At 46.1% G+C, this 24,280-nt stretch overlaps 1 protein-coding gene across 1 annotated transcript in view; it reads right to left on the reverse strand.

The window, feature by feature from the left end:
• Window positions 1–1,310: 1,310 nt before the first annotated feature.
• The window catches only part of Fbxl13 (F-box and leucine rich repeat protein 13), a 145,018-nt gene continuing 122,048 nt past the window's right edge, over window positions 1,311–24,280 (reverse strand). The window contains exons 18-21 of the mRNA XM_038315584.2: window positions 22,425–22,508; window positions 10,679–10,813; window positions 3,891–4,054; window positions 1,311–1,512 (exon numbers count right to left, since the gene is read on the reverse strand). Coding sequence (XP_038171512.2) covers window positions 1,311–1,512; window positions 3,891–4,054; window positions 10,679–10,813; window positions 22,425–22,508 — 585 coding nt within the window. The remainder of the gene's footprint in view (window positions 1,513–3,890; window positions 4,055–10,678; window positions 10,814–22,424; window positions 22,509–24,280) is intronic.

Raw genomic sequence — 24,280 nt, forward strand, 5'->3', positions numbered from 1 at the left:
TTTTATGTCTCCCGAGTTGTGTGAACAGAACACTCGGGTCAGACTCCTGAAGCCAGCCCTCACGCAGCTGCCACAAACCCCAAAGTTAAAGGTCTCACTCGTACTGTAGTCATTTGGTGCAGATGTAAAACTTGCTGTTTTAACAGGATCCCTTTGCTCTTGACTCCCGTGGACTTTCTACCACTGATTCCAACAACATCCAGAAAGAGGGAAGGAAATTATTTAAAAGCCTTTAACTGATACAGGATACTCAAGAATAATAGGGTGCAGAGACCTTTTTAAAACTTTTAAATGTTTCAACTGTTTCAAATTGTAGGTAAACAGGCTAACCTCGTTTAAGAGATAAGGGACTGGGGAAATAGGCAAAAGGCTGGTCCAGTGTCCCTGCCACAGCGTGTGTGTAGCGGTCAGAAAAGGTCTCCCCCTGGCTGGCAACATCAGATCCTATGAGGGTAAAGATAATGGATCAAATAATGGTAAAAAAAAAAAAAAGCATATTAAATTAGTCTTCAGATAGGAAATTAAAGGGCAGTTCCTCAGGGAAAGATTGGAAGGTGTCTTGTTTTTGTCCTTGGCATCCCTGTGCAGCCCAAACATGCTAAGAAGACCCAGCAAGTGCCCCGGCAGCGCCCCTTCTGGCCACATCGCTCCTGTTTCTAATTTGCTTCTGTTGAGTGTTGAATCTAGGGATTTTTTAGCTCTCCTTTATTGTCAAATGTCTGGAAACTATTAGAAAGCTTCTTCTTGCCTTTGAAATGTCCCTGTCATGTATGTCAAAGCTTGACAGATCCTCAGAGTCATCCATCACCTTGGCTCACGAGCTGACTGGTTTCTGTGGCCATCTCCTTTCTTGTCCTCTCTGGAGAGCATCTCCTACTTGCTTAAAAAACAAAAGCCATGTCTTCCAAGCTGTTTCCTATGTTGTAACCTTGGGTCTGATCATCTCACTAAACTTAGTTTGCTTGGAACTGAAGAGATGACTTAGTGGTCAAAAGTCTTCCCTGGCCTTGGAGACCCAAGTTCAATTCCCAGCACCTACATAACTCTCACAGTCCTCTGTGACCCCAGTTCTCAGACTTTGTGGACTCTGCACACACAGTCTCACACGGGCACACATACATTAAATAAATAAATGTTTGAAAATAAATTTACTGGGTTACCGTGGGGTCTCATGAGATTGAGGTGATGTTTGCTTTGAAGTAAGACACAGAGGCATGTGGCTTTTTTGTGTTGTTACTGGGAGCCAGCAACTAACAATATGAACATCAAATGGAGAAACATCAAAATCAGTTCCAGATGTTCTGTTTTTCCTATTGGAGGTTGGAGTCTAGACCTTCCTCATCACTGCTGAAAGCCTCTTTGACTATCAGTTCTGAGAAATTTCTAACTGGCATTCTCCTGTGAGGCTCTGCGAGAGGATTGCCTTCGGAGTCATACCCAAACCATCTCGGGGGGTCGCCGGAGCTGTATTCCTGGTGCTGGACCACAGCGGACATTCTGTGAGCTGCCGCCCTGCAAGAATGGTGCTGAGCGTTAGCGAGCTGCAGAAAAAAAATCCCTACGGTTTTCAAACTTGACCAAATTTGGAATTGGAAGCACACTATCACTAGTCACATGCAAGGCAGAGCTTGGCTTTTGTGAAAGTTGGGAATTGTGTAAAACGATCGGGCACCCCAGGGGAAAGGATCTGTAGTTCAGCCGATTCAGGGCTTACCAGGCAGTGAGGATTTCCTTGTCTGGGCCAAGGAGCAGGAACACGAAGTCACTTACAGCGCTTTTGAGTTCAGGCTCAGCCTGATGCAGCTCCGGTTTCTTTGATGGAGGAACAACCTGACCTCTCTCCCCTCCCTGTGATGGCTGACAATGTCAGAAAGGACCTCGTCCTCAGAGCTCACATACCCCTGTGGATGCAGGGTGAACTCTAGGAAGGAAGGCCCATGAACTTGCTAAAAGTCCATGTAGTTTTGTCTCCAGGATATATCTTTCTTGGAAGGTTGTGACTCAAAGAGGTTCATAGCCAAATGATTAAAAAATATTGTTAGACTTTCTTAGGAAGAAATAAGAAAACAAAGGACACACGTGTGCATGTGCATACACACAGGCATACACACAGTTCATCTCTGATGAACAGAGATGTAAAAAATCACAGTCAAATGCAGCAACACATTAAGAAGATCACCTACTATAATCAAGATGATTTCATGGCAGTGATGTAAAGATGGTGTAGCATGCAAACCAATAAACGTAATACAGAGCATAAAGAGACTCAGGAGTCAGATTAGTTCAGGAGATGTAGAAACGGCCTTCGACAACATTAGATATCCATTTATGATGAAGACTCCAAAGCGAAAACTACCAAGGATAGAAGGAGCATACCTCAACATAACAAGACTACGACAACCTATAACAAGCATACTAATTGAGGGGGAAGGCCTTTCCTCTAAAATCAAAGGTGTGACAGGAGTATCCACTCCCTTCACCCTTCTTCAATATCATGCTTATATTCTTAACCAAAGCAATAAGGCAAGAAAAGGAAATGGAAAGAATACAGGGAGAAAAGGAGAACTCAAATTATCTGTAGACAGTATGGCCGTGCACTATAAAAGACACCAGTGACTCTTCTCAGTAACTCTTAAGTCTGGTAAATACTTTCAATAAAATACCCAGTTACAAAAAGTCAACATCCAAAGCCCAGTAGCTTTTTTTATATGCCATTAACATACTAAAATAAACTAGGGATGATCTCATTGATGATAGCTGAAAAGCAAACATGTACATACATGTGTGCAGGCACGTGCACACGCGCAGACACACACACACACACACACTAGGAAGTAGACGATGTCTACAGTAAGAACTAAAATAGCGAACAAAGCTGTAACAATCCTGCCGGCCCTGTCTTTGATGCAACGACATTACACTCAGAGACAGCAGCGCCCTTGACTTTTGGGGAAGAATTTGTTTAGGGAGTAAAGGACTTGGAATTTGATCCAATTATCTGCGGCCTGTGGTTTCCGAAAGCACTGGTTTTAAAGAGTTGTGGCTCGTTGATAATGAGGCTGAGAATACACTGCTAAGTTTGGGGATGAATCAATAGTGGATTGTGTAACACAGTTCTTCAGTCAGCGAGAAGCTGGCGTGAATTCAGTGCTCCTCCATGGATTCTATAAAAGTTATGATGAGTGCATTATGCAAAGTACTGGTTCTCCATCTTGTCACGTGACAAGAGGTTCTGTGAAAATTATGGTATGAAAAATAAAAACAAATAGTAGGGGACTAAGAAAAATCCGCACAAAGAAGAAAAGTGGCCGGGGTCTGGTCACTGCTTGTGGCAGTGTCACAGGAAAAGAACGACACAGGAAGTGCACGGGGCAGCATTCATTTCTGTGTGTGCTCTAGTGTGTGTGGGGGGGGGGGGGAGGTGCTTCCAGTCCTCCTCACCCCAGCTCTTCCTCCGTTCCACCCGCAGGCAACCTCAACCAAGTAGTGGGTCCGTGGCCCAAGTAGGAAGCAGCGAGGCCTCAGGAGTCCCACTTCCCTAGTCCCAAGATCTTCAAGTCTGGGGTCAAAGAGCTGCTTTACTCAGGGGGAACCGAGTGGACTGCATTTCAGCAGCAGAGCTAGAACTAAGTGACAAGGGGCAGAAGTCACTTTGGTCGCCTGCATGACCATAGACAGAAAGGTGCTGAAAGTAAAAGCCTTCTGTGAAAGGAATATAAAACCGTGAGGCGAATTTTAGAAGGGCATCCCTGGTTCAACTCAGAATGTTGGTTTCAGTTCTTACAAATGGTACCGACACCTGCCATGCTCTCCCGGCGTTTCCAATGGTACCGCCACATGCCATGCTCTCCGGGCATTTCCGAGCCCTGCCGTACCCAGCTCTTACTTACACGGAGATGGACCTGCAGAATCGCATCTTGAGGATCCGGAGTTGTTTGCAGCCTATTTGAAGGTTTTGAAGGATCTGGTCTGTAAGTAGGATACAGCCAGAGATATCCAGGATGTGCAGATAATGGCACTTTGCCGATAACGTCTCCAGGCCTGCATCAGTAATCTGCACACAGCCAGAGTAAGAGGCAGTTACTGAGCAGCCCTGGCCCGCAGGAGAGCAGTATTTTAACTTAGGGTACTAATAAAATAAAATATGATAGATTAGGTGGCTCAGACATCAAGCACGTATTTCTTATCATGCAGAGACCTGGGAGATCCAAGACCACAAACAATGGCTGCACCTACGGTGTGGGGTGAGGTGCAGGGTTGCAGATGACTGCCTCATACAGTGCTCTAGTGGCATAGAGAACTCCAGCCAGCATCCCCTCATGACCTCTTCTAAACCTATTTACCCCACCACCACCACCAAAGGCCCCACTGTGTGGCGTTGTTACGTGGACTGTCACAGTTGGACATTGGTGGCCAGTATGGGGGAGGGGACAAGCACCTGGCCATAGCAAACAAACCAAGACCTTGGCAGGCTTTCTTTCCCTGTGTTTATTCCATGATAAGCCAAGCCTGAGGTTTAACTACTTCCAAATAAGAGTAGAAGAGGAAATTGCTTGCCGCAAGGGACACCACGGGGAGTCATGATCTCGTTCTTTTTCACTTAGGCATCCTCTGGTCTGGATGAGAAACGCTGTCAGTTTTGCTTTAGTAGTGAACACTTGTTGTGCAGCGGGGCCGTCCGTGCTTGAAATCCTCGGTGAAGCATTGTATTGCAGACCTACAAACATATCGCCTGAAGTTCTTCTCCATATGGGATCGAGCTTCCATGAGAAAGGTCTGAACACCCCATAGGTCAGAACGCAAGAATGAGCGGCCGGTTCCAGAAAGGCGGCAGTAGGTGTGGGGCAAGAGGGATATGGACAGACACCACAGACGGGACAAGGCCCGCTCAGACCGATCTCGGCCGTGTTCCGTCATCTACAAGTCTGTCCAGCTGTCCCGCAGAGCCAATTCAACTCCATTGCTAGCTTACTTCACTGACTTGGGAGTCCAGCTCTTGATTTATAGATGAACTGAAACTTGCAGAGTAAACGAGATTACTCTCCCGGAAGGAATTTTTCCAACTGGATTTAATTTCCTACTTTATTTATGCATTTAAAAAACATACACGATGAGGCTTAGCTCATTGCTTCTTTAACGTAAAGTTAAGAAAATGATGCAGAAAAGCCCTCTGGTTTGAAATGTATACTTTTTAAATATGGGAAAACAGATGCTGTCATTGTCTAAGTATTCCCCGTTTCTGGAACATGCTTGGACCCAAGGCTCCGAATCGTAACTGGTTCTCACAAAATTCCTCAGACATCCCTGCCATGCTGTCTGGGTCTCTGCAGATCTGGTGTCGCTGAAAAGCCTCCTTCAGCATTATAGGACAATGAGGTGATGGGACTTGGAGTGGGAGGGTTTGACAAAGCCCTGAAAAGGAGCCCTCATCAGTAGTTTGGAAGTTCCGTGTGTCCAATAGCGAGGTGATGTCTGGGGGTTATGACTCAAGCGCTGGAAACTGGGGGCAGAGAGGAGTTGGCTAACATCCCAACTTCCCTGGGAATACAAGATCCTGGCCTTGGCTCACTGGACAGATTGTTATTCCCAACACGGCTCCGTGTCTCTGGAAAACTCTTTGGGTTTCTTTAAATTTAATTCCTATTTTGGAAGAAATAGAAGCACATTACCTTAAAGATTAGCAAAGGAGAAACAACTACGAATATGTCACCTTAAAACATAACTACGTTTGAACATTCTACAACATGTCTTAAGTTCTGGGAAATTTGAAAAAGGTATCAACATGCTAACAACGCTACCATCTTCTTCTGCTTGACCTCTTGTTTCCTGTGGTGCGTTGCTGGCTAGAAGCAGCTCATGGAGCCTGTAGGAGGGCAACACCATGTCCAGTCAAAGAATTCCTCAGTTGAGGACTCACGTCCAGGCAGCGCTGAGGGGAGGCAGCAGGTGGCTGCAGCCACATGAACAACCCCAGCACAGTCCCAGGTAGGAGAAACAACAGACACCGGCCCAGTTTGCTGGCACATTGGCTTGGGAGCAAATAAAATGGGAGAGGTCTGGGCGGAGAGATGTCTCTGGGGTTGAGAGTGTGTTCGCCCTTGCAGAGGACCTGAGTTTGGTTCCCTGCTCCCATACCAGGCTGCTTACAACTGCCTGGAAGTCCAGCTCCAGTGGGAATGGCCTCTGGGCACTGCAGCCAGGTGCACACGCCTCCACACTGACACACGTATACACACACACACACACACACACACACAATTAAAACTAAAATATTTTCTAAAGTTTAAAAAGATAGGCATTGCCCAGGCCATTAATTTCAGGGCGTGGTTGGTTGCATAGCAATAGACTATAAACATTATCCAGCATCACATGTTGGGCATCCCATGCTGATATATGATTTTTAAAAATCCATTGATCATTTTTCATAACCACTATTAAACCTCTGTCTTATGACCATGTTGAAATCTCTAAACTGGAAGGATTTCCAAGATTCCATTTCCTAACAGTTCTGTAACTTTCTGAAACAGTTCCACCCGCTAGGGACCATGTGTGCAAACGCATAAGGGCTCCAGGGTGGTCCCCACTTCAACCACGGCTTCTCAAGTGTATTCGTGAGCCTGGCAGTCTCCCAATGGGTGCTGGATCCATCCAGGTGACTCCTCCTTCTTGGTCGTTAGCTCTAGAGAACGTCTAGACTGCAGGAGTGCAGCGTCCTGAGCTGGGGCACTGGCTGGACACCCCGGGCTCTGCTCCAGTTGCCCTGCAAACAGGGTGCCCCACGGTGGCTCGTCTTAGCTATCATTTTCCCCTTTGGGATAAAACCCATGGGTGAGGCTAAGTGGCTTGGCTACAGTATGAGGGAAATAATGTCTGGTGGAGACTTCCTCCTCTATGGCAGCTGTTCTGGGCTTTGTGGGTGTCTGGTGGAGGCTTCCTCCTCTATGGCGGCCATTCTGGGCTTTGTGGGTGTCTGGTGGAGACTTCCTCCTCCACTGTGGTGGTGGTTCTGGGCTTTGGGGAGTACTGACCCCTTTTGGCCTTCGATCTTTCTGCAAATCATGCTTCATGGCACTTGCTGTGTATGAGCATATTCTGTCTCAGACAAGTCATACCAGTCTACAGAGAGTCTGCGTCCTGACGCCTACACCCCCAACACAAATGTGGTTAACAGTTACCCATTGCCTACTTGAGACTTTTTCCCTCAGAGATGAATTGTGTAAATATTTCGTTATCATCATTCATTTCTTTCTTTTCTCCTTATTCTTCCTTTGTAACTATTAGCAACTCCTACCTTCAGCTGATGCCATGACCATCAACGGTAACAATAGAGTCACACTGCTAAGGCCTTTGCCCTGGACTCATGGCAACCCACTCTCTTCCTGGTCTCGGGCATTTTCTTTCCTTGGCATCTCAGTGCCATGGAGATGAGGGCCCAGCCCTGCTGATTGACCTGGAGGTGAGGGGGCTCCTGGGAAAAGCCAGCCTTCCCAGAGACAGAATAGATACTGAAATTGCCTGTGGGCAGCTGGAATAATGAGCCAGACTCTCAACATTCTTTACAGCCCCTCAAAAACAATGTGAGTAGGATCAATTAGGCAAAGTGAAGCAAGTAAGCCACCAGATTGGCCCAAATCAATTTCCCTTCTGCTTTTGAATCAAGACACACACTTGACTTAACTAGCACAGCCTGGGTGGGAAAGCCAAGCCCAGTTCCTACTGTTCTGAGGAAATCCCTCTGCTTCCCTTTTCTTCCCCTAAATGTTAAGTACAGAGTGATGCATTTGATGTTAATTCATCTATATCGAATATTCTTTACTCAAGGTGCAAGAGAGAAACCCTTTGTTTCTAGAGGGATTCTGTCTCTCTAAAGAAGGAAGCCTCTCCTCTCTTCTCAGTGCTCTTTAGAGCCTTTGTTAGCAGAACCACGAGAAAGCCTGCCCTCATCTTCCGTCTGCTTTGTGCTGTACCCAGAGTAGTTTCCCCTGAGTTGTGCTGTGAGCTCTCGTGGCCAACATGCAGAATCAGGTGGCCTCTGCAGCTTCTCGAAGACGCAGCTTACTCCCAGAACCAGGTGACATGGGCCAGAAAAACATTGTTTCCCTTGTTCTGACAGAATACATTATTAAAAGAAATCATGTAGCAGGCCATGGTGGTACACACCTGTAATCTCATCACTTGGAAGGCCAAGGTAGGAGAATGGTGTCTAATCCAGAGACAGTCTAGTCTATAAAAGTTCAAGGCTAGTCTGGCCTAAGTGTGAGACCCTGTCTCAAAAAAAAAAAAAAAAAAAAAAAAAAAAAAAAAAAAAAAAAAGTTTTTTCCTGTAAAGTTTCTGGCTTCAGTTTGCCCCTGTTTGCTAATCTTCTTCCCTCCTGCCTCCTCTTCTTTGATACATTAGTGTGAAGACTTAGAAGGTTCCAGATGACCCTTGATCCACTCAAGCCAACAGAAAAGCAGCTGAATTTGCAGCCCGGCAAGAGTGCACAGCCCCCAAGAACCGGGCGATGCTGTTCAAACAGAAGGCGGCGGGTGTGCAGAGCAGAACAACAGAACAAGCTTCCGACGACTTGCAGTTCCCAAGCATTTTCAAGATCCCTTTCTTCTGCCTATTTTACCACCTCCAGGTTCTCCCTGATAACATGTTTGGATTTTTGCACTTCTGTTTAGAGACTTCCTTGCTCGTCTGAGAATGCTCGACAGGCCATTTGTGATGAGCAGGGGAGGGCTAGCCCATGAGCGGAGGCTGTGTGTCCAGTGTGGGTCTCTCCCACAGACCGAGTGCGGAGGCTGTGTGTCCGGTGTGGGTCTCTCCCACAGACCGAGTGCGGAGGCTGTGTGTCCGGTGTAGGTCTCTCCCACAGACCGAGTGCGGAGGCTGTGTGTCCGGTGTGGGTCTCCCACAGACCGAGTGCGGAGGCTGTGTGTCCGGTGTGGGTCTCTCCCACAGACCGAGTGCGGAGGCTGTGTGTCCGGTGTGGGTCTCCCACAGACCGAGTGCGGAGGCTGGGCTAACAGTTTTCCGTCTTTCACTGGGGGCTGGCAGAGTCTCCAGGGAAGAGGTGTCTAATCTCCTGCCTGAAGGGAAGTTCTGGCAGCCACATTCTGGATGCTGAGTGAGAAGAAAACTTGCCTACATGTTTGCTCTCTGTGTTCAGGGGCCTCAATTCCCCTTTCACTTTTATGCTCAAACACAATTGAACGTGGCGTTTCCCTGCACAGAAACCGTCTGATGCTTTACCGTCTCTAGACGGTGGCAATTTTGCTCTCCTAGGGACGTTTGGCAGTATCTGGAGACATTCTTGGTTTTCAAGATGGAAACCCAGGAGCCAGGTACCTAGAGGGCAGGGGTGACAGGACCACCCACCTCCTTGCAGAGAACTGCCTTGTCTGGAGCTTCTGTTCTGTTGGAGTTGAGAAAGCTGGATGGAGAAGGTGGTGCCCATGCTTCTGGTTTGGTTGGGAAGGTGCACCCCAAGGTGTGGAGCAGAGGAGACCTGGGCCTCTGCTCCTCCAGAATGCTAACCAGGACTTGACTTTAGTCTCCTCCCAAGGCACTCCCTGAAGTCTACGGGACTGCTAAGCTTAAAACCTGTCAGGTGTTCCCAGCTTTCTCTGCTGTGGCATGGGGCTCATGGGGTCACCTCAATTTGTTCAACTGTTTTCGAATTCCCCCAATCTCGTTGCTTGTTTCCTTTCCTAATTTTTTTTCCAGATGGGTCCTGCTGTTGAGCTGCAATTGTGATGGGGCTTCAAGAGAAATTGGATGTGTATGTTTGATCTGCTGTGTTAACCCAGACTTGGGTTTCTATAAGACAAAGAAAGTAGGTTATGTTGTACTTTGAAAGAAATAGTCCATCTTTTAAAACAAAACACAGGACTTCTGTGACCATTTCTGACCTCTCTATACATGGAAAAATGCCCCCCAAAATAAGTAATTTTAAGTGCCAGCCATTTGCGTATTCTGATGGTGGCAGTGGGCGGTTCACTCCCCGTAAGCATTTGTACAGTCAGTGTTTATAGTAAGCATTATGTCTTTTGTAAACAAGTGTCAGGAAAGTAGCCAAACACTTGAAATTAAGCCTGAAGATGACTCCATGCCCTTTTGTTGGAATATGGGGACATGTCTGACCACCCCACTGAAGAAATGTCTAAAGATTTAAGCCTTTACTTCATGTGCTGTTTATTATTTACTATGGCCCAAAGTCAGTGAAGTTATGTGTTAACACTTAGTATTTTTTTTTGTTCATGAGACAGGTAAATTATTTCAATCTGGTCGAAACCCTAACCCGAGGTTCTGTCTGTATTGCCCTGTAGGATAGTAACCAATTTTAGATCTAACCTGAGACCCATAATTAGACCTTCTTTCTTGAGTTCCTACCCAGTGTTTTCTAATGCTCTGTGCCCCGACTTTATCTCTCTCATTCATGAATCAAATGAATCAAATGAATCTCTAGCACATAATTAAGTTTGCATGAGAATAATGTTTTGGATGTTTTTAAGTTCTACTTTGGCACAAATAAAATGCTCAAGATATTTCCAGTTCGGCGACTGGAAGAAACATCCAGTGGTCCCACCCACTGTGACAGAAGCAAGGGAGTTCTGGGTCAGGTCCGGCCCCGACTGCGGCCCTGCCCGGCTCCGCTCTCAGCGCTGCCCTCTGACTGCCGCACGCACGTACCTTTGGACATCCCGCGATGTTGAGAGACGTGATTCGCGTGCAGAAGATGGCTACGGTTTTTACAGCATCGTCCGTCAGTTGGGTACAGTAGGAGACATCCAGGTGTTCCAGGTGCAGCGAGGTCCTGCAGTACGACTGGAAGAGATTCCCAAGGCTGCAGGGTTTGCTTTGTGCTCTCCCTTTCAACTTTCCCCCCTTACTTTCCCTTAGTCTCTGTGGATCCAATACCGTGTCTGTCTGAAGCTAACTCACCTGCAGTGGTTTATTTAGTATTCATTTGGGACCCTTCGATATAGATTTTTGCAGTGAGCAAAACAAATAACAAAATATTACATCCAAAATCTGGTTAGCAAAAGATACACGTCAAATTATAAGTTTATCAATACTCAAATTCCTGCTAGCAAAATCCAGTTTTCCTGAAGTCACTCATGACGAAATGTGATTGGCCTATCAGCAATTAACAGGGTTACATCTGTCCAGACGACGGGAGAGAGGGCTGTGGATGTGAGAGCAGATGGCAGATACGCCAGGGGTGACGGTGGAAAGAGCATATCTTTTTATTTTTTTCCATCGTGTACAACCTATGAGAACTTAACAAACACTTTCGGAGCCCCCATTTCTCTTCTAATTAGGGTGAATAATACCTAGAGCATAGCATTATTCTGAATTGCCAGCATGGTCATCTGTCACAGAGCGGCTCACCGCTTCCCTGCGGCAATACCTGGACGGCCATCCGTGTGTGGCTAATGGTTGATTGGATAATGGAAGCATGGGACACAAAGACACTGGGATTTGTTGGGCCATAGAGAAAACTGACATCAGGAAATTTTCAGGGAAGCGGTTGAAGCGGGGAGGTACTGAATTGAGCAAGGTAACCGAGACTTAGAAAGACAAATCCCACATAGCTCATCTATGGACCTTAGCGTATGATGTCTCTGCGTTTAAACAAGTGGAGGTAACACGGAGCAGAAAGGAGGCCATGGGGTGGGGCAGGTGGGATGAATGATCCCAGGAGGGGGAGGGGACAGGAAGAGAATCAACAAAAACAGATTTTGCTTAAAAGTCCCATACTGAAACCCAATACTGTCTCTACTAATGTGCTAATTTAGAAAGACTCTATAACTCTGCAGATATTATATAAGAACAAAATGAGGAGCTGGAGAAATGGCTTAGCAGTTACAAGAGCAGAGGACCAGAGTGTGATTCCCAGTTCCCAAGACCAAGGCCTGAACCCAGGCCAAACAGTTCAGGGGATCCGATGCCCTCTTTTTGGCCTATATGGGCACACACACACACACACACACATACACACACTCACGCGCGCACGTGCACACACACGCACGCATGCACACATGCACACGATGGAGGGAATAAAAATAATCAAGTCTTTAACATAAAAATGATATTCAAAGAACAAAATGATCCACAGAAATAAAGCTAAATGTGTGACGGTAAAAATAGAATAAATCAAGACAAGTGGAGATCAGATGCCATGACTAATTCCAAGTGATACAAGAGAAGTCCCGCCTCACCACAGTAACCATGGCAACCATCAGCCACTCCCCCTCCACACCATTGTAACCATGGCACCATCAGCCATTCCCCCTTACCACTGTAACCATGGCACCATCAGCCACTCCCCCTCCTCACCACTGTAACCATGGCAACCACCAGTCATGCCCAGTGTTCTGCAGCACTGTGAAGAGGTTCATGCACTTAAGAGTTCTCTGTCGATAACCCTTCACCATTAATTTTACTTTGAGTATTAGATTTGGGAATTCTACCGGGTTCCTAGATAATAGCTCTTATTTCTATGAAACTGGATGCCCATTGGGCTACATGCCAGCCTTGCTTTCGGGACTGAGGAAGGACTAAAGTGTCAGGTACACTCATGGCTGTACCTCTGTACATGTGTAACATGAGTGCCTCTGTCCCTCCGCTTCTGCCATTTGTTTTAGAGCTACGGATGAGAAAGAAATAGTGTACAGCTACAGAGAAGGGGAGATTTAGAGGAGATACAGTCTAGCTAGGCACCCAGCTCTGATGCTGTTTGAATCTGGGCGGGGAGATAGTAATAGGACCCATCCTAATGGACAGTTACACAGCTTATATGTGTATATGTGTTTGTATATATGATATAGCTCCTATCAAAATCAATTACTGCTAAAGTTCCATAGAGTATGATCAGAGGCACTGTACAAGAACTGCTAGTGTGTAGCACATGGTGAGTGCCTCATAAAGTTTAGTGCTTGCCTTAGCTACACAAGAACTAAAGTTGGAAGCACCCAGACGAGATTAACTTGATCCACTATGAAGGATGGCATGCATGTTGGAGGGAGAAGGTCAACAGAAGATTACTACAGTTGATAGTGATGTCATTGTGTTTGTTTTTATCACGGTGATAAAATACTGACCCAAAACAGCCTGGAGGATGAAAGGGATCTTGTAGCTTCAGATCATCACAGGACATCCCTACAGCAACATTGACCACTCACTCACTCTCCACAGTTCCCTCAGCCAGGACCACCAGCCCAGGGGTGGCACTGCCCGGGGTGGGATGAGCCTTCCCACTCCACAGACTTGACCCGCAGGCCAATGTAACAGAGACATCTTCTCAGTTGAGGTTCCCTCTCCTGAAATGACCCGTGCTCATGAGAAGCGGAAAAAAGCCTAAGCAACACAGTCCAAGTAGATCCGAAAACTTCTCACCACAGAACGGTGAGCACACGAGAGAACGGATGCTGACGAGCCTGAGGGGGCCACTCCGCGGTGAATGCACACTTCCAGATACTGTGATGTGCGACTGTTCTGACAGCAGAAACTTTAAACCCATTGGAAAAGACTAAGTGCTAGCTGCTGGTAGCTTTTGTGTGGCACCACTGTTAATAAATGTATACTGACAGAGAGAAAGCCGACTTGGCGACTGTCCTTCTCTGACCGCAGCGGCTAACAGTGATGACAGAGCCCATGCAGAACTGGGATTTTCCATGGGGCTCAGCACTTTCTGGGCCTGACTCATCCTGGGTTGTGACTAACTTCACATGGAAATCTGTAATGTCTAGAACCAAGCCATCCAGGAATTGGAAGGGGTCACTGTTCGGGGATAGAAGGGTCGCTGGATATATACAAGCTCAGGGAACACCCAGGGTGGTACAGAGGGAATTCACCTTTGACCGGAATCGATGGCTTTGTCTCTCAGCTCACTTGCCAATAGGCCTGCAGTGAGTCTCTTGGGATCCTTTCTGGAACTGTGCTAGTTTCGAGGACTTTCACAAGCATCCCATTAGAACATAGTACATTCTCAGTAAGTATGGGATATGGATTGGTCCTATGCAAGTGTCTTCCAGGAAATTAAGTCTGTCTTAATAACATGAGAATTTTGATATTGCAAGATATGGGGTAATATTGTTTCCTCTTAGAGAGTGGGCAAGTCATAGCGCCAACAGTGTTTGGTCTCTGAGGGACCGAGACGATTTGGTGGTGAAGGTGCTAGTTACGCAAGCCTAATGACTGGTGTTCAACAGCCAGGAACGCAGGGGACAGAACAGATTCCTGAAGTCGCCCTCTGAGCCCACACACGCTGTGGCACACCTGATGTACACACAGAGAGTGATGAGAATTAATCAAAAAAGGAGAGCCTTGAAGCGGGCTGGCTTTAAAGGGAGATGCAAGGCGCCTCTTCAGCCCCTAGTGCCAGTGTCTGTGGGGGAGCCGGTTCCTACTGTGCGTTTAGGAAGACTCTACGAGACTCTGAAACTGAAATATTTGGAGGTTTTTAAATTCAGTAACTTAAGAAGTAATTTTAAAGTCTCTGATACATTCCCAGCTGAACTGGAAAACCGAGACAAAAAGATCGGTGCAGGGTTTGTGCTAAATTGGTGGCGAGCCTGCAAGCGGAAGTCCATGTAAGTCACCCCGAGGTCCCACGTCTGCGGGCGGGTCTCAGCGCGGTCTCCTGCAGAGACAACCGCCAGGTTCTCCGCTGGCTCCAAAGCTGCCCCAGTCCCTCACGTCAATCTTATTCTCCCCTTTACACTTCTTCCGAGTCAGTTCCTTAATGTGAAGATGGAAAGAGGGTGGAATGTGACCAACTTTGACTCCCTTCCAGTTTATCAGCCGGTCTTGCTGTGTGGAACACTTTTACAGAGAATATCCATGTCGCCCCGTGTCTCCTGCACTGAGTCACGGCGTGGGGGCTAATAACTACGTTCCTAATCTGGGTACCTCGCCGGGATCACGTTTCGCTCCTCTCTGTCGATTGTCACACGAGTGCTCCTTTGCCCAAATCCTGGTTTAATCCATCTCAACACGTGGCAGCTTTGTCCCAAACTCCTCCCTCCGTCGTCCATTCTCATGACACTGTCCCTTGATCATGAGCCTAATAGGGCCCCATTAGCTGTCCTACAAAGTTGGAGTTTTTTGGTTATGTTTTGTTTTTCTCTCTGTTGCTAATTCTGGAAAAACCATTGTGCTCTCAAGAACTAACTTCTTTAATAAAGATGAATTGGACTGGCACAAAGCTAAAACACAATTTCCCCAATTATACGTGATGCACTTGGGCCTCATACAGTCCTGACACATGGGGGCACATTTCCTCAGTGACAGCCTCCTTCCTACTGGGCATTGGAGCACGTGGAGCCGGTCCTGGCTTTGGGCGTGTGCTCTGCAGAGCCTGGAGCCCTGTCCTGGTGAGAATGGTCTCACTTCCCCCTCTGCTGGGAAGCCAGGCCCCCGGAGACATCCCTGCTCTTCAACAGGAAAAGAACAGTTGTGGGAGGAAAGGGGACAAAGCCAAGGCCTAAGGCAAGCATCTGCAAAGGAGCTTCCGTGCTTCACATTGTCTAGAACTTACAAGGCAACTTGGGAAGAAATGTTGGCTTCAGCCTGCTCAGCTGTGGTCTACGAAGCCCAATAATTCTTCCAGGCAGCAGGAATGACTCCAAATTCCTACTTCCTCCCTTCACTTTCTTATGTTCTCCTTGGATCTCCTCGTATAAAGCTGTTTGTGTAGCTATCTTATTGTCTGTAGCTTTAGAAGCCATGCCCATCAAGCCGTTGACCCACAGATGAAGGCTAGCTCACTGAGGAAGACTCCACAGAGAATGGAGTCTCTTCTTCATGCAAGGGAGGAGAACGCACTCCTGCAGATGACAGGTGGCCAGGACTATTTCCTTCCTGCACAAGGTCTAGGGACCTTTTGGCTGAGTTCAGCATCACTGGATAAATTACTCAACTTCCTTAGGTCTCGATGCTTTCCTCTGCAGCACGGAAAAATGTGGCACTTCATGATTTATTCATTGGGAGCTTCAGTGGGTTAATATGCCCAAGCGATTGCATGGTGCCTGGGCCACAGCTGACAGATGGCAAACTGTACCTGGAACCATTATTGTCACCAGACTCTCTCTGGACCTGCCAAATTTTTTAAATTGTGAAAAACTATAGAAAAAATATTTTAATTAGATACTCTCAATAAATACATATTAATGTTTTGTAAATTATGTAGATATATAATTGATTAAACATGTTTTAAGTATATATAAGCAAATACTATCAATAAAAATCTAGTAATCTTAGAAATTCTACTATTTCCTTCTGACCCCCAAATAGATTGCCTTGTTCATCATCCGAGTAAATGTTTTCTCAAGAGCACACCTTTGGACAGGTCCTGTTATAAGTTTGGACTGAAAGAGGGGAATTTTTTCCGAAGTATACAGTGCGGTAGGTGCATGGAAGGAAGGGAGGAGGTGGAGAACTGGGAGACAGGAAGATGAGCAATAAGCAGTGATGGAGAATGCACCCTGGAAAAACAGAGAGAAGACCAGGAAAAGAACAACGTATCTCCTAGTGGGAAATTACGTTTTGGTAAGCGGAATTTGTTGGAAAAATTCCAGACTAGTTTCTGGCTTCAGATCTTATCTGCACACTAGAAACAGGCCAGCAGGACAAAGGACAACGGGGACACCTACACTTTCCCTTTCTCCAAGGGAAGTGGTCCAGTGCACAAGAAGGTCAGGAAAGTTCATTACACTGTACTTCTGGGGCAGGAAGGGCTGCTGGTTTCTGTCCGGTCACCCTCGCTACTTTTTGTCCTTTTTCTTACATTGTCTCAAGAAAATGACAACTGAGACCCATGGTCATGTAAGGACAGGCTCATGCATTCCAGGGTCTCTAAGAGACTAAGTCTCAGGACTGTCAGTAAGACTTTGCCCCTTCATCTTAGGATATAGTAGAACCAAAGATGTGTGTGGTCCAGGCTGGCCTCAAACTCCAGATCCTCCCGCCTCTGCCTCCTTCTGCAAACCCTACCAGCCTGCACCACCAGGCTCAATAGTTAAGAGCATTGCCTGCTCTTCCAAAGGTCCTGAGTTCAATTCCCAGCAACCACATGGTTGCTCACAACAATCTGTAATGAGATCTGGTGCCCTCTTGAGGAAGAGACCTGGTCAGTCATCTGCATCAACTTAGATCATGAGACCCAATATGGACAAATTCAACAGAATCACCATCTATGGGCTGCCCATGCCTGCTTCAGCATGGCCAGGGCATAAATTTCATTTTTCAGAACCAAAGATGATCTAGTCAAGGGAGGTTTCTAGCCTTGTAGAAAAGCTCAGACCTGGAACCTGTGGGCTTATGTGACTCTAACACATTTTTAACCTTAACTTTCCTCATCTGGAACAGCGAAATAAAAATATCTCTACCTATCTCACGGGCTTTGGGAAGTTAGCAAGAGCATGTTTTCTGTTGGCACAAACAGCAGCCATCCCAAGAGCTGTCTTCTCTGTCGGCATTGACTCGGGAGTCATGGACCAGCGCTGCCTGCCTGTGATGCCGCCTGCTATCAGGAGGGTTTCAGAAAGGAAATAAAGCAAGGAGAATCTACATGGGCCTCGCAGAAATCATAATCCAGGGAATGATGGCTCTCCTGAGCCATACTGCAGGCATCCTGATCATGTCAGGCATGACCCAACGGACAAATCCTGCGTGTGTCACAGAGGGATCAAAAACCGGCATAAACTCTACCATGCTTTCCTTCCTTGCCTTTTTACTTGGCCTGCAGGCAATCTGACAGGTTTTGTTTAACTTTAGGCAAGTTTCATCTCACGTGTGATAAACTAATATTCTGGGGGTAGCATAGGGGCAGAAAAGGCCTCCTAAGGATTATCTTGCATTTAACACGTTCTTCCCTTTGGACACTTGACCTGAGAATAACAGATGTTTGAGTCAGTTAGGAAGTACAGGGAAACTTCAGCTGTCTACCAGTTCTTACGGTGGGAGTGGTCGGGAAACCAGCACTGGGGTGGGGGTTACTCGGCTTCACCTGACGCTTTGCCAGGAAAACATGGTACCCAGCACTCCGGAATCTCTTGGAACCTTCTGAGCTATGGGGTTCTGAGAAGCTGTCGAATCCCACATCCTTTGAAGTCTGGCAAGTTTCAAATACTGTTGGACTGCTTAAAATTGGAAACAGATTGGCGTCAAGGGGCAGCAGAGTGCTGAGCTCTCTGCTTTCGCTCCCAGCCAGTGAAGAAACAATGATACCCGGATATCTGTGTCCCCCTCCCCCGTTGATTCCACATCTTCTGACCCTCCTGGCATCTGCTGTTTGATTGTAAAGCTCAGGAGACTGTTCTCAGCATGGATGATGAGTGCAGCAGTGGTTTCTAAATTATTCAGCAGGCATTTATTGTTCCAGGTTTTGTGGCTGTTGCTTTTTCAACGAGTACCGATGACCACCCCTTTAAATCAACCAAGAAATTACTTAGTTCCTCATCTCAAACACTTTTCTTAAAAAAAATCGACAGGCTGAGTCCTCTGGGAGCTACATCGTAGACCTTCTGGCCAATGCTTCCTGACACTAGCCTGGAGTAAAGACAACAGCAGAGGCTTTTCTGGGCACTAGAGCCAGGTGCTGAAAACGCCCAAGTCTGCTGTTCGACTTCCCCCCCAGGACAGCTGGGAGTCGGCTGTACCACAGGCTATCGGTTAAGGCCAGCTGACTAGGACAGCTGGGAGTCGGCTGTACCACAGGCTATCGGTTAAGGCCAGCTGACTAGGACAGCTGGGAGTCGGCTGTACCACAGGCTATCGGTTAAGGCCAGCTGACTAGGGCTCTTGTTTCCCTTTCAACCCATGAGCACAGCTTTATCCCTGGAGACTAGGTGTAGTTATCAAAATCTCCTACTTTGGTAATTTTTGCATGACTTAATCCTGGAAACTAAATAGAAATCAGTGTTGATTTTTTTTTTTTAATAGTTGCTAAGGGGAGCTGACTCATCTGGCCCATCTCGGACATTGGAAGCCAGGATGTATCAAAGGCGACCGAAATCAATTTTGGTTTAGCGCCGGAGGGAGGAGCTATCAGTGAATAAAAATGGGTGGTGGAAATCTTGCATAAACAATGTTTGGTGGCTAATGAAAAGTGGTAAGTCAAAGCAAAAGATTTTAGATGAGGAAAGAGACACAGGAGGGTGATGCAAGCCTGTTCTTAGAGTCCATGATAAATCTTCTGAAACGCCAGACAGCCGTGTCTGCAGCAGGCTGGTCAGAAACTGCTGAACAAGGTGGACCCTCGGGCTACTGAAAAGCCAACACAAACGTGCGCGTGCACACACACACCAAAAACAAAAGGGAGGAGGGGGGAAATGGAGAGACGATGAGAAAGAAATTTTGTCCTGAGTAGAACATCTGATCTTGTGTAACTGGAAATGAAATAATTCTGCATCTCATGTTTCTTTAAAAGGGTATCTTTAGGTTGCAGAAAATAAAGAGCAATTTTGAAAGTTTAAACTTTTGAAAAAGAAATACCAGCATTACACTGCGTGATCGTATAATTAATGCATGAGCACACACTTTTGCCTAGACTTAAACTTGGGCACCACAGAGGAGTGGGGAGACGCCTGGAGCCATAGGATTAAACGCAGATGGCAGAAAGTGAGGCTCTCCTGATTCCTGGCTTCAGCCGTGCCCCAAGAAGCGTGTTTTGGGGGATGGATATTTAGAGGCTGACATCACATGGGGTGTGCTAGAATCCTTCTAAAAGATTTAGTTACCGACCAGATACAACTGCCTCCTCTCTAAAGAATAGAACTCAGTATTAGAAATGTCAATATTTTTAACTTTTATTTGGGGCCTTCATTCATCCAGTAAACACTTATTTAACGTCAATAATCACCTACAACTGAACAACTCCTACTATTAGCTACTAGTTCGGAGAAAGTCTTCTCTCCCAGGCGAGCTAGAGTCATGTCGCAGAGTCTGGTTTCTCCTGGCACTGCGGTCAAATTCTGCTTTGTTTGGGCTCTCCCATTCACCTCACCATACCAGTCTTACTCCCGGCCCGTGGATGAATGGATAAATGAGCGATTAGGTGGGTGCTTAAGTAGATGGTTCACACTGTGTGTAAACATTATCAAAATACGGCGCTGTGTCTCAAATACACATAAAAATTGTTAACGGAGGTGTGCGTGTGCGTGCGCGCATGCATGTGTGTGCGTGCGTGTGCGCACACGCGTGTTCACGTGTGTGCATGTGTGCGCGTGCGTGTGTGCTCATGTATGTGTGTGCATATACACCGTGTGTGCGTGTATGTGTGCGTGCGTGTGTGTATGTGTGTGCACACGTGTGTGCATGCGTGTATGTGTGCGTGTGTGTGTGTGTGTGTGTGTGCTGATTTAGGGCCAAGACTTGTCAAGAACAATGTAAGATATTAATAATGCTAAAATGTCACATTAATATTGAGGCATCTTAATGGCGCACTTATTTGCAATGATACTTAACTGTTTTGTTTTTAAATCTCTGATCTGTCACCTTTTTGATTTTTTTTGAAAACCTGACTGTATCATGCTAACGGAAAAGGGTGCACTTTTGGCTTCTTTTCATAGTAGGTTATGTGCACCCCAGCATCTGTAATTTCTTATTATAGACTTATAATCTTGTCCCATATGAAGGTTTTCACTTTCTGGCCCTTCCTCTTGAAGCAGTACTTTGTTTTCTGAATAACTCCCTGCACTGGGCAGAGCTGGTGTGAGGACTAAACTTAGAACAGCTTTAAAGATCCCTAACAGTGTGACCTCTCCTTCTGTGTGACTACACTGTCCAGACACAATGTTGCCAGTCCGTCAATCAGAAGAGTAACTCCCTGTTTCTACCCTCCATTTCCGCAAACAGAGCTTAAACTGGCTTCCTGAGAAGTACGAAACCTTGACCAGTTGTAACCTCTCAGCCCTTGCTTCTTATCTGTAAAATCGGACAATTGGTTTAGATGTTGTTAAGCTTCCTACAGCCCCAAATGTCTGAAATCCTATGCTAAGGTCTAAGATGGGCTGACATGGAGGTCCCCGCAGCTCTCCGGTTTGTACATTCCTCCAGTACTGCTCAGTTCATCATTTCAAACTTCCTAAGTCATCTTCGAATCTGCCATGCCTCAAACCTCCCTACTTCTTGTGGGCTTGTTGGCTATCGCTTGCATTACCTACACACTGTGGGATTAACTTTCATTCTTGCGTGAAAGTGTCCCCCTTCCTTCCCTTGGTTGTTTTCCTCTCCTCGCACTTAGTCCGACGTTTTCCTATACAGTGGAGGTTTTTTAACTCCTGACTTGCTTTTATGTGATGCTTCCAATGGCTTAGTAGTTTCTACATGCTTATTTTTTTCATTTCTTTCTCGTTCAATGCATGCCCAAGATGCAATGCAATTTTGAGTGGTTCTCTCTCTCTCTCTCTCTCTCTCTCTCTCTCTCTCTCTCTCTCTCTCTCTCTGTCTCTGTCTCTCTCTCTCACTGAAATGCTTAAGGTGCTAAAATAATTCCATTGTGGCTTACACGTACTGTGTACTTCACAGTTTCCTGCATGGTACCTGGGCCACGCCTATGGACCCTTTACCCTTCTCGAGAATTCCTCGAGTATCAGCTGAGCACACGATAATTCATCTCGCTCACTCGTTCATGCTGTGCATCTGTCGAAGGACTCTGTGAACTGTTTGGATAACTCCGAAGAGTTAGAAATCTGGTGTGGTCTCCAAACTCCCCCAATTTACACGATTAGATTATATAATATCTTAGTTTTCTATTTTGTAAACTATTTCCTCTATGCGTGAAAGCTTTGGGCCACATACAAGTTTATCACTCTCCAGGTAGATGCCCCTATTGATCCTGCAAGCCTGGCACAAAGATGGGAACAAAGGGATGGGGATAAAACGAGGACACAAAGCTTCTTTGGCGCCTAGGACCCTAGACTGGACCTGTACAGTGTCTTAGTGACCTTTGTGTTAGAGAGACCAAAAACACCTGGCAAGAGCAGTTTAAGGGAGGAAGTGGGCGCTGGCTCATGGCTTTAGGGAAACCTCAGTCCACAGGGATGGGGAAGTACGGAAGCGTTCACTGTGGCCACAGTGTGTGGCAGGGACTCCTTTCTTTATATGGAGTCTACAGGCCAGACCCAGAGGCTGGTCTACCCTTGGAGAACGGGGGAAGTGGTCTACTCCGGCAGCCAGGCTGGGCCTCCCAAAGGCTCCGTGCCCTCCAGATAGCACTGTAAGCTAAAGACTGGGTGTTCAGACAGGAGCCTGGACGCAGCATTTAGCTTTAAATCATGACACCCAGCGCGGACTCTGTGGCTGAGTTCCCAGTCCCACGTGTATTGGGAGTTGGCTCCTGTCTGTCCTTTCTATTGTGACTTACAAAGTTTGTTCAACTTGAGCTTCATTTTCAACCTTAGCCCTTTAGCAGGAACCCTAATCATCTTACCCGAATTCCAAGGTCAGTGATGTTGGTACACTCAGACAGAGAAAGTTCCCTCAGTCTCCTGTGTCTGGAAAGTGTGGTCAAGCCCTGAAAATATAAAGGTAATTTTGTGATTCAATTTAGTATGGGATGTATCCAAGAGACATCTGTACAAGCTAATGACTTAAAAAAGCAATCATCGATGAAAGCCAAACAAAAGTACCTACCTTCCGGGTCATACTTCTTTATGTCTAACAAAGCATGGGCTTGTGTTGACAAGAAAATTATTAGTATCAATCACTATTAAACCATTAAATAAAATTTTCAGTTATCTCTAATACTTAAAAAGAAAGCTGCAGAGTCTGGAGCTAGAGAACTCCTTAAGGGGTTAGTAACTGTTTTATGAACTGGGGATTAAACACCGGGCCTCATGAATTCTGGGTAACTTTACCACTGAGTTACACACTCAGCCAGCCACCTATAAATATGAGTTTAGCAACTGGCCCAAATTTTTGTTAAATGTATTTATGATATAAAATCACTGTCTTTAATGGTAGAATTGTGTTTCTTGTTGGTAAAAGATAATATTGAGGGAAGCTTTCATGTTCTACTGATCTCTCAGAATGAGCAACCGACTGTGATTTCTTTAAAAATCTACATGTGAAAATTAAGCAGAGGAAAACAACCTAAACAGGTTAGCTGTACGGTGATCAGGTTTATCTCTTCATAACTCACATGCATGGCCTTTCTTCTGAGATACTTATTTTTATAAAAAGCCTGGAACATAGCCCAGGCATTATGGAATGTGAACACTGAAGCAAATATAAGATAACTTATCTGGCAGCCACAATGCTAGATATGAATCATCCTTGTGAATGGTTTGCTTCATCTCAGCAACTCACTTTTATTCTTAAGATTTTATTTATTTATTCATTGTTTATTTTGAGACACGTTCTCACTGCATAACCCAGGAAACCCTGTTCCAGCCTCCTGAGTGACCGGGGTACCAAGCGGAGGACACCATGCCTGTCTGAGCCGTACATGTGAACACAAGCCTACCAGAACAGTGAGCATGGAGAGCTTGACATCATAACCTGCCCTGCTCATGACTTAAAAAACTATAAAATTACATAAGGTTTCATAGTTTGTCCAGCTTTTAATTCATTTTTCAGTGGTCTTTATAAAGGGTAAGTAAGCTGCAGATTCTAATATAAGCATGCTAAAACAAAGACCTCATCCACAGCTGCAAACCAAGAGAGAATAAAGACTTCCTAAGGAAAGAGGCTTATTTAACTCAGTAGTCTGGTGGCTTGATGGTCCACTGCACAAAGATCTCCATGGGTTGGTACACCACACGAAGATCTCCATGAGATGGTCCACCCCGTGAAGATCCCCATGGTACGATCCACCCCAAGAAGATCCCCATGGGATGGTCCACCCTGTGAAGATTCACATGGGATGGTCCACCCCGAGAAGATCTCCATGGATGAGCCACAGCATGGTAAGCAGAAAGAGAAATCCTTGCATACAGAAGATGCCTAGAGAGACCTCGCAGCATCCCCCTCCCTGACAGCACTGGTCAGTTTGTGAGGGTGGACTCCCTACAACCAAACTGCTTCCCACTGGGCACCATGGTTACAGGTTATAACCTGGAACATAGCCCAGGCATTATGGAATGTGAAAACTGAAGCAAATATAATGTAACTTATCTGGCAGCCACGGCACTGGGAGAATCCTACAACTTGATCTTCTGGAAGAATACTGTGCTTCAAATCATAGCAAACTCAGTGGGAAAACACCAGTCAAATGCAACAAAATGTTTTGTTCAACAGAAAGGGAAACTGAGGGGGATACTTCTAACTTTATTTTCAGACTCAAAC

The sequence above is a fragment of the Arvicola amphibius genome, chromosome 18, assembly GCF_903992535.2.
Source record: "Arvicola amphibius chromosome 18, mArvAmp1.2, whole genome shotgun sequence".
In the NCBI taxonomy this organism is placed as follows: domain Eukaryota; kingdom Metazoa; phylum Chordata; class Mammalia; order Rodentia; family Cricetidae; genus Arvicola; species Arvicola amphibius.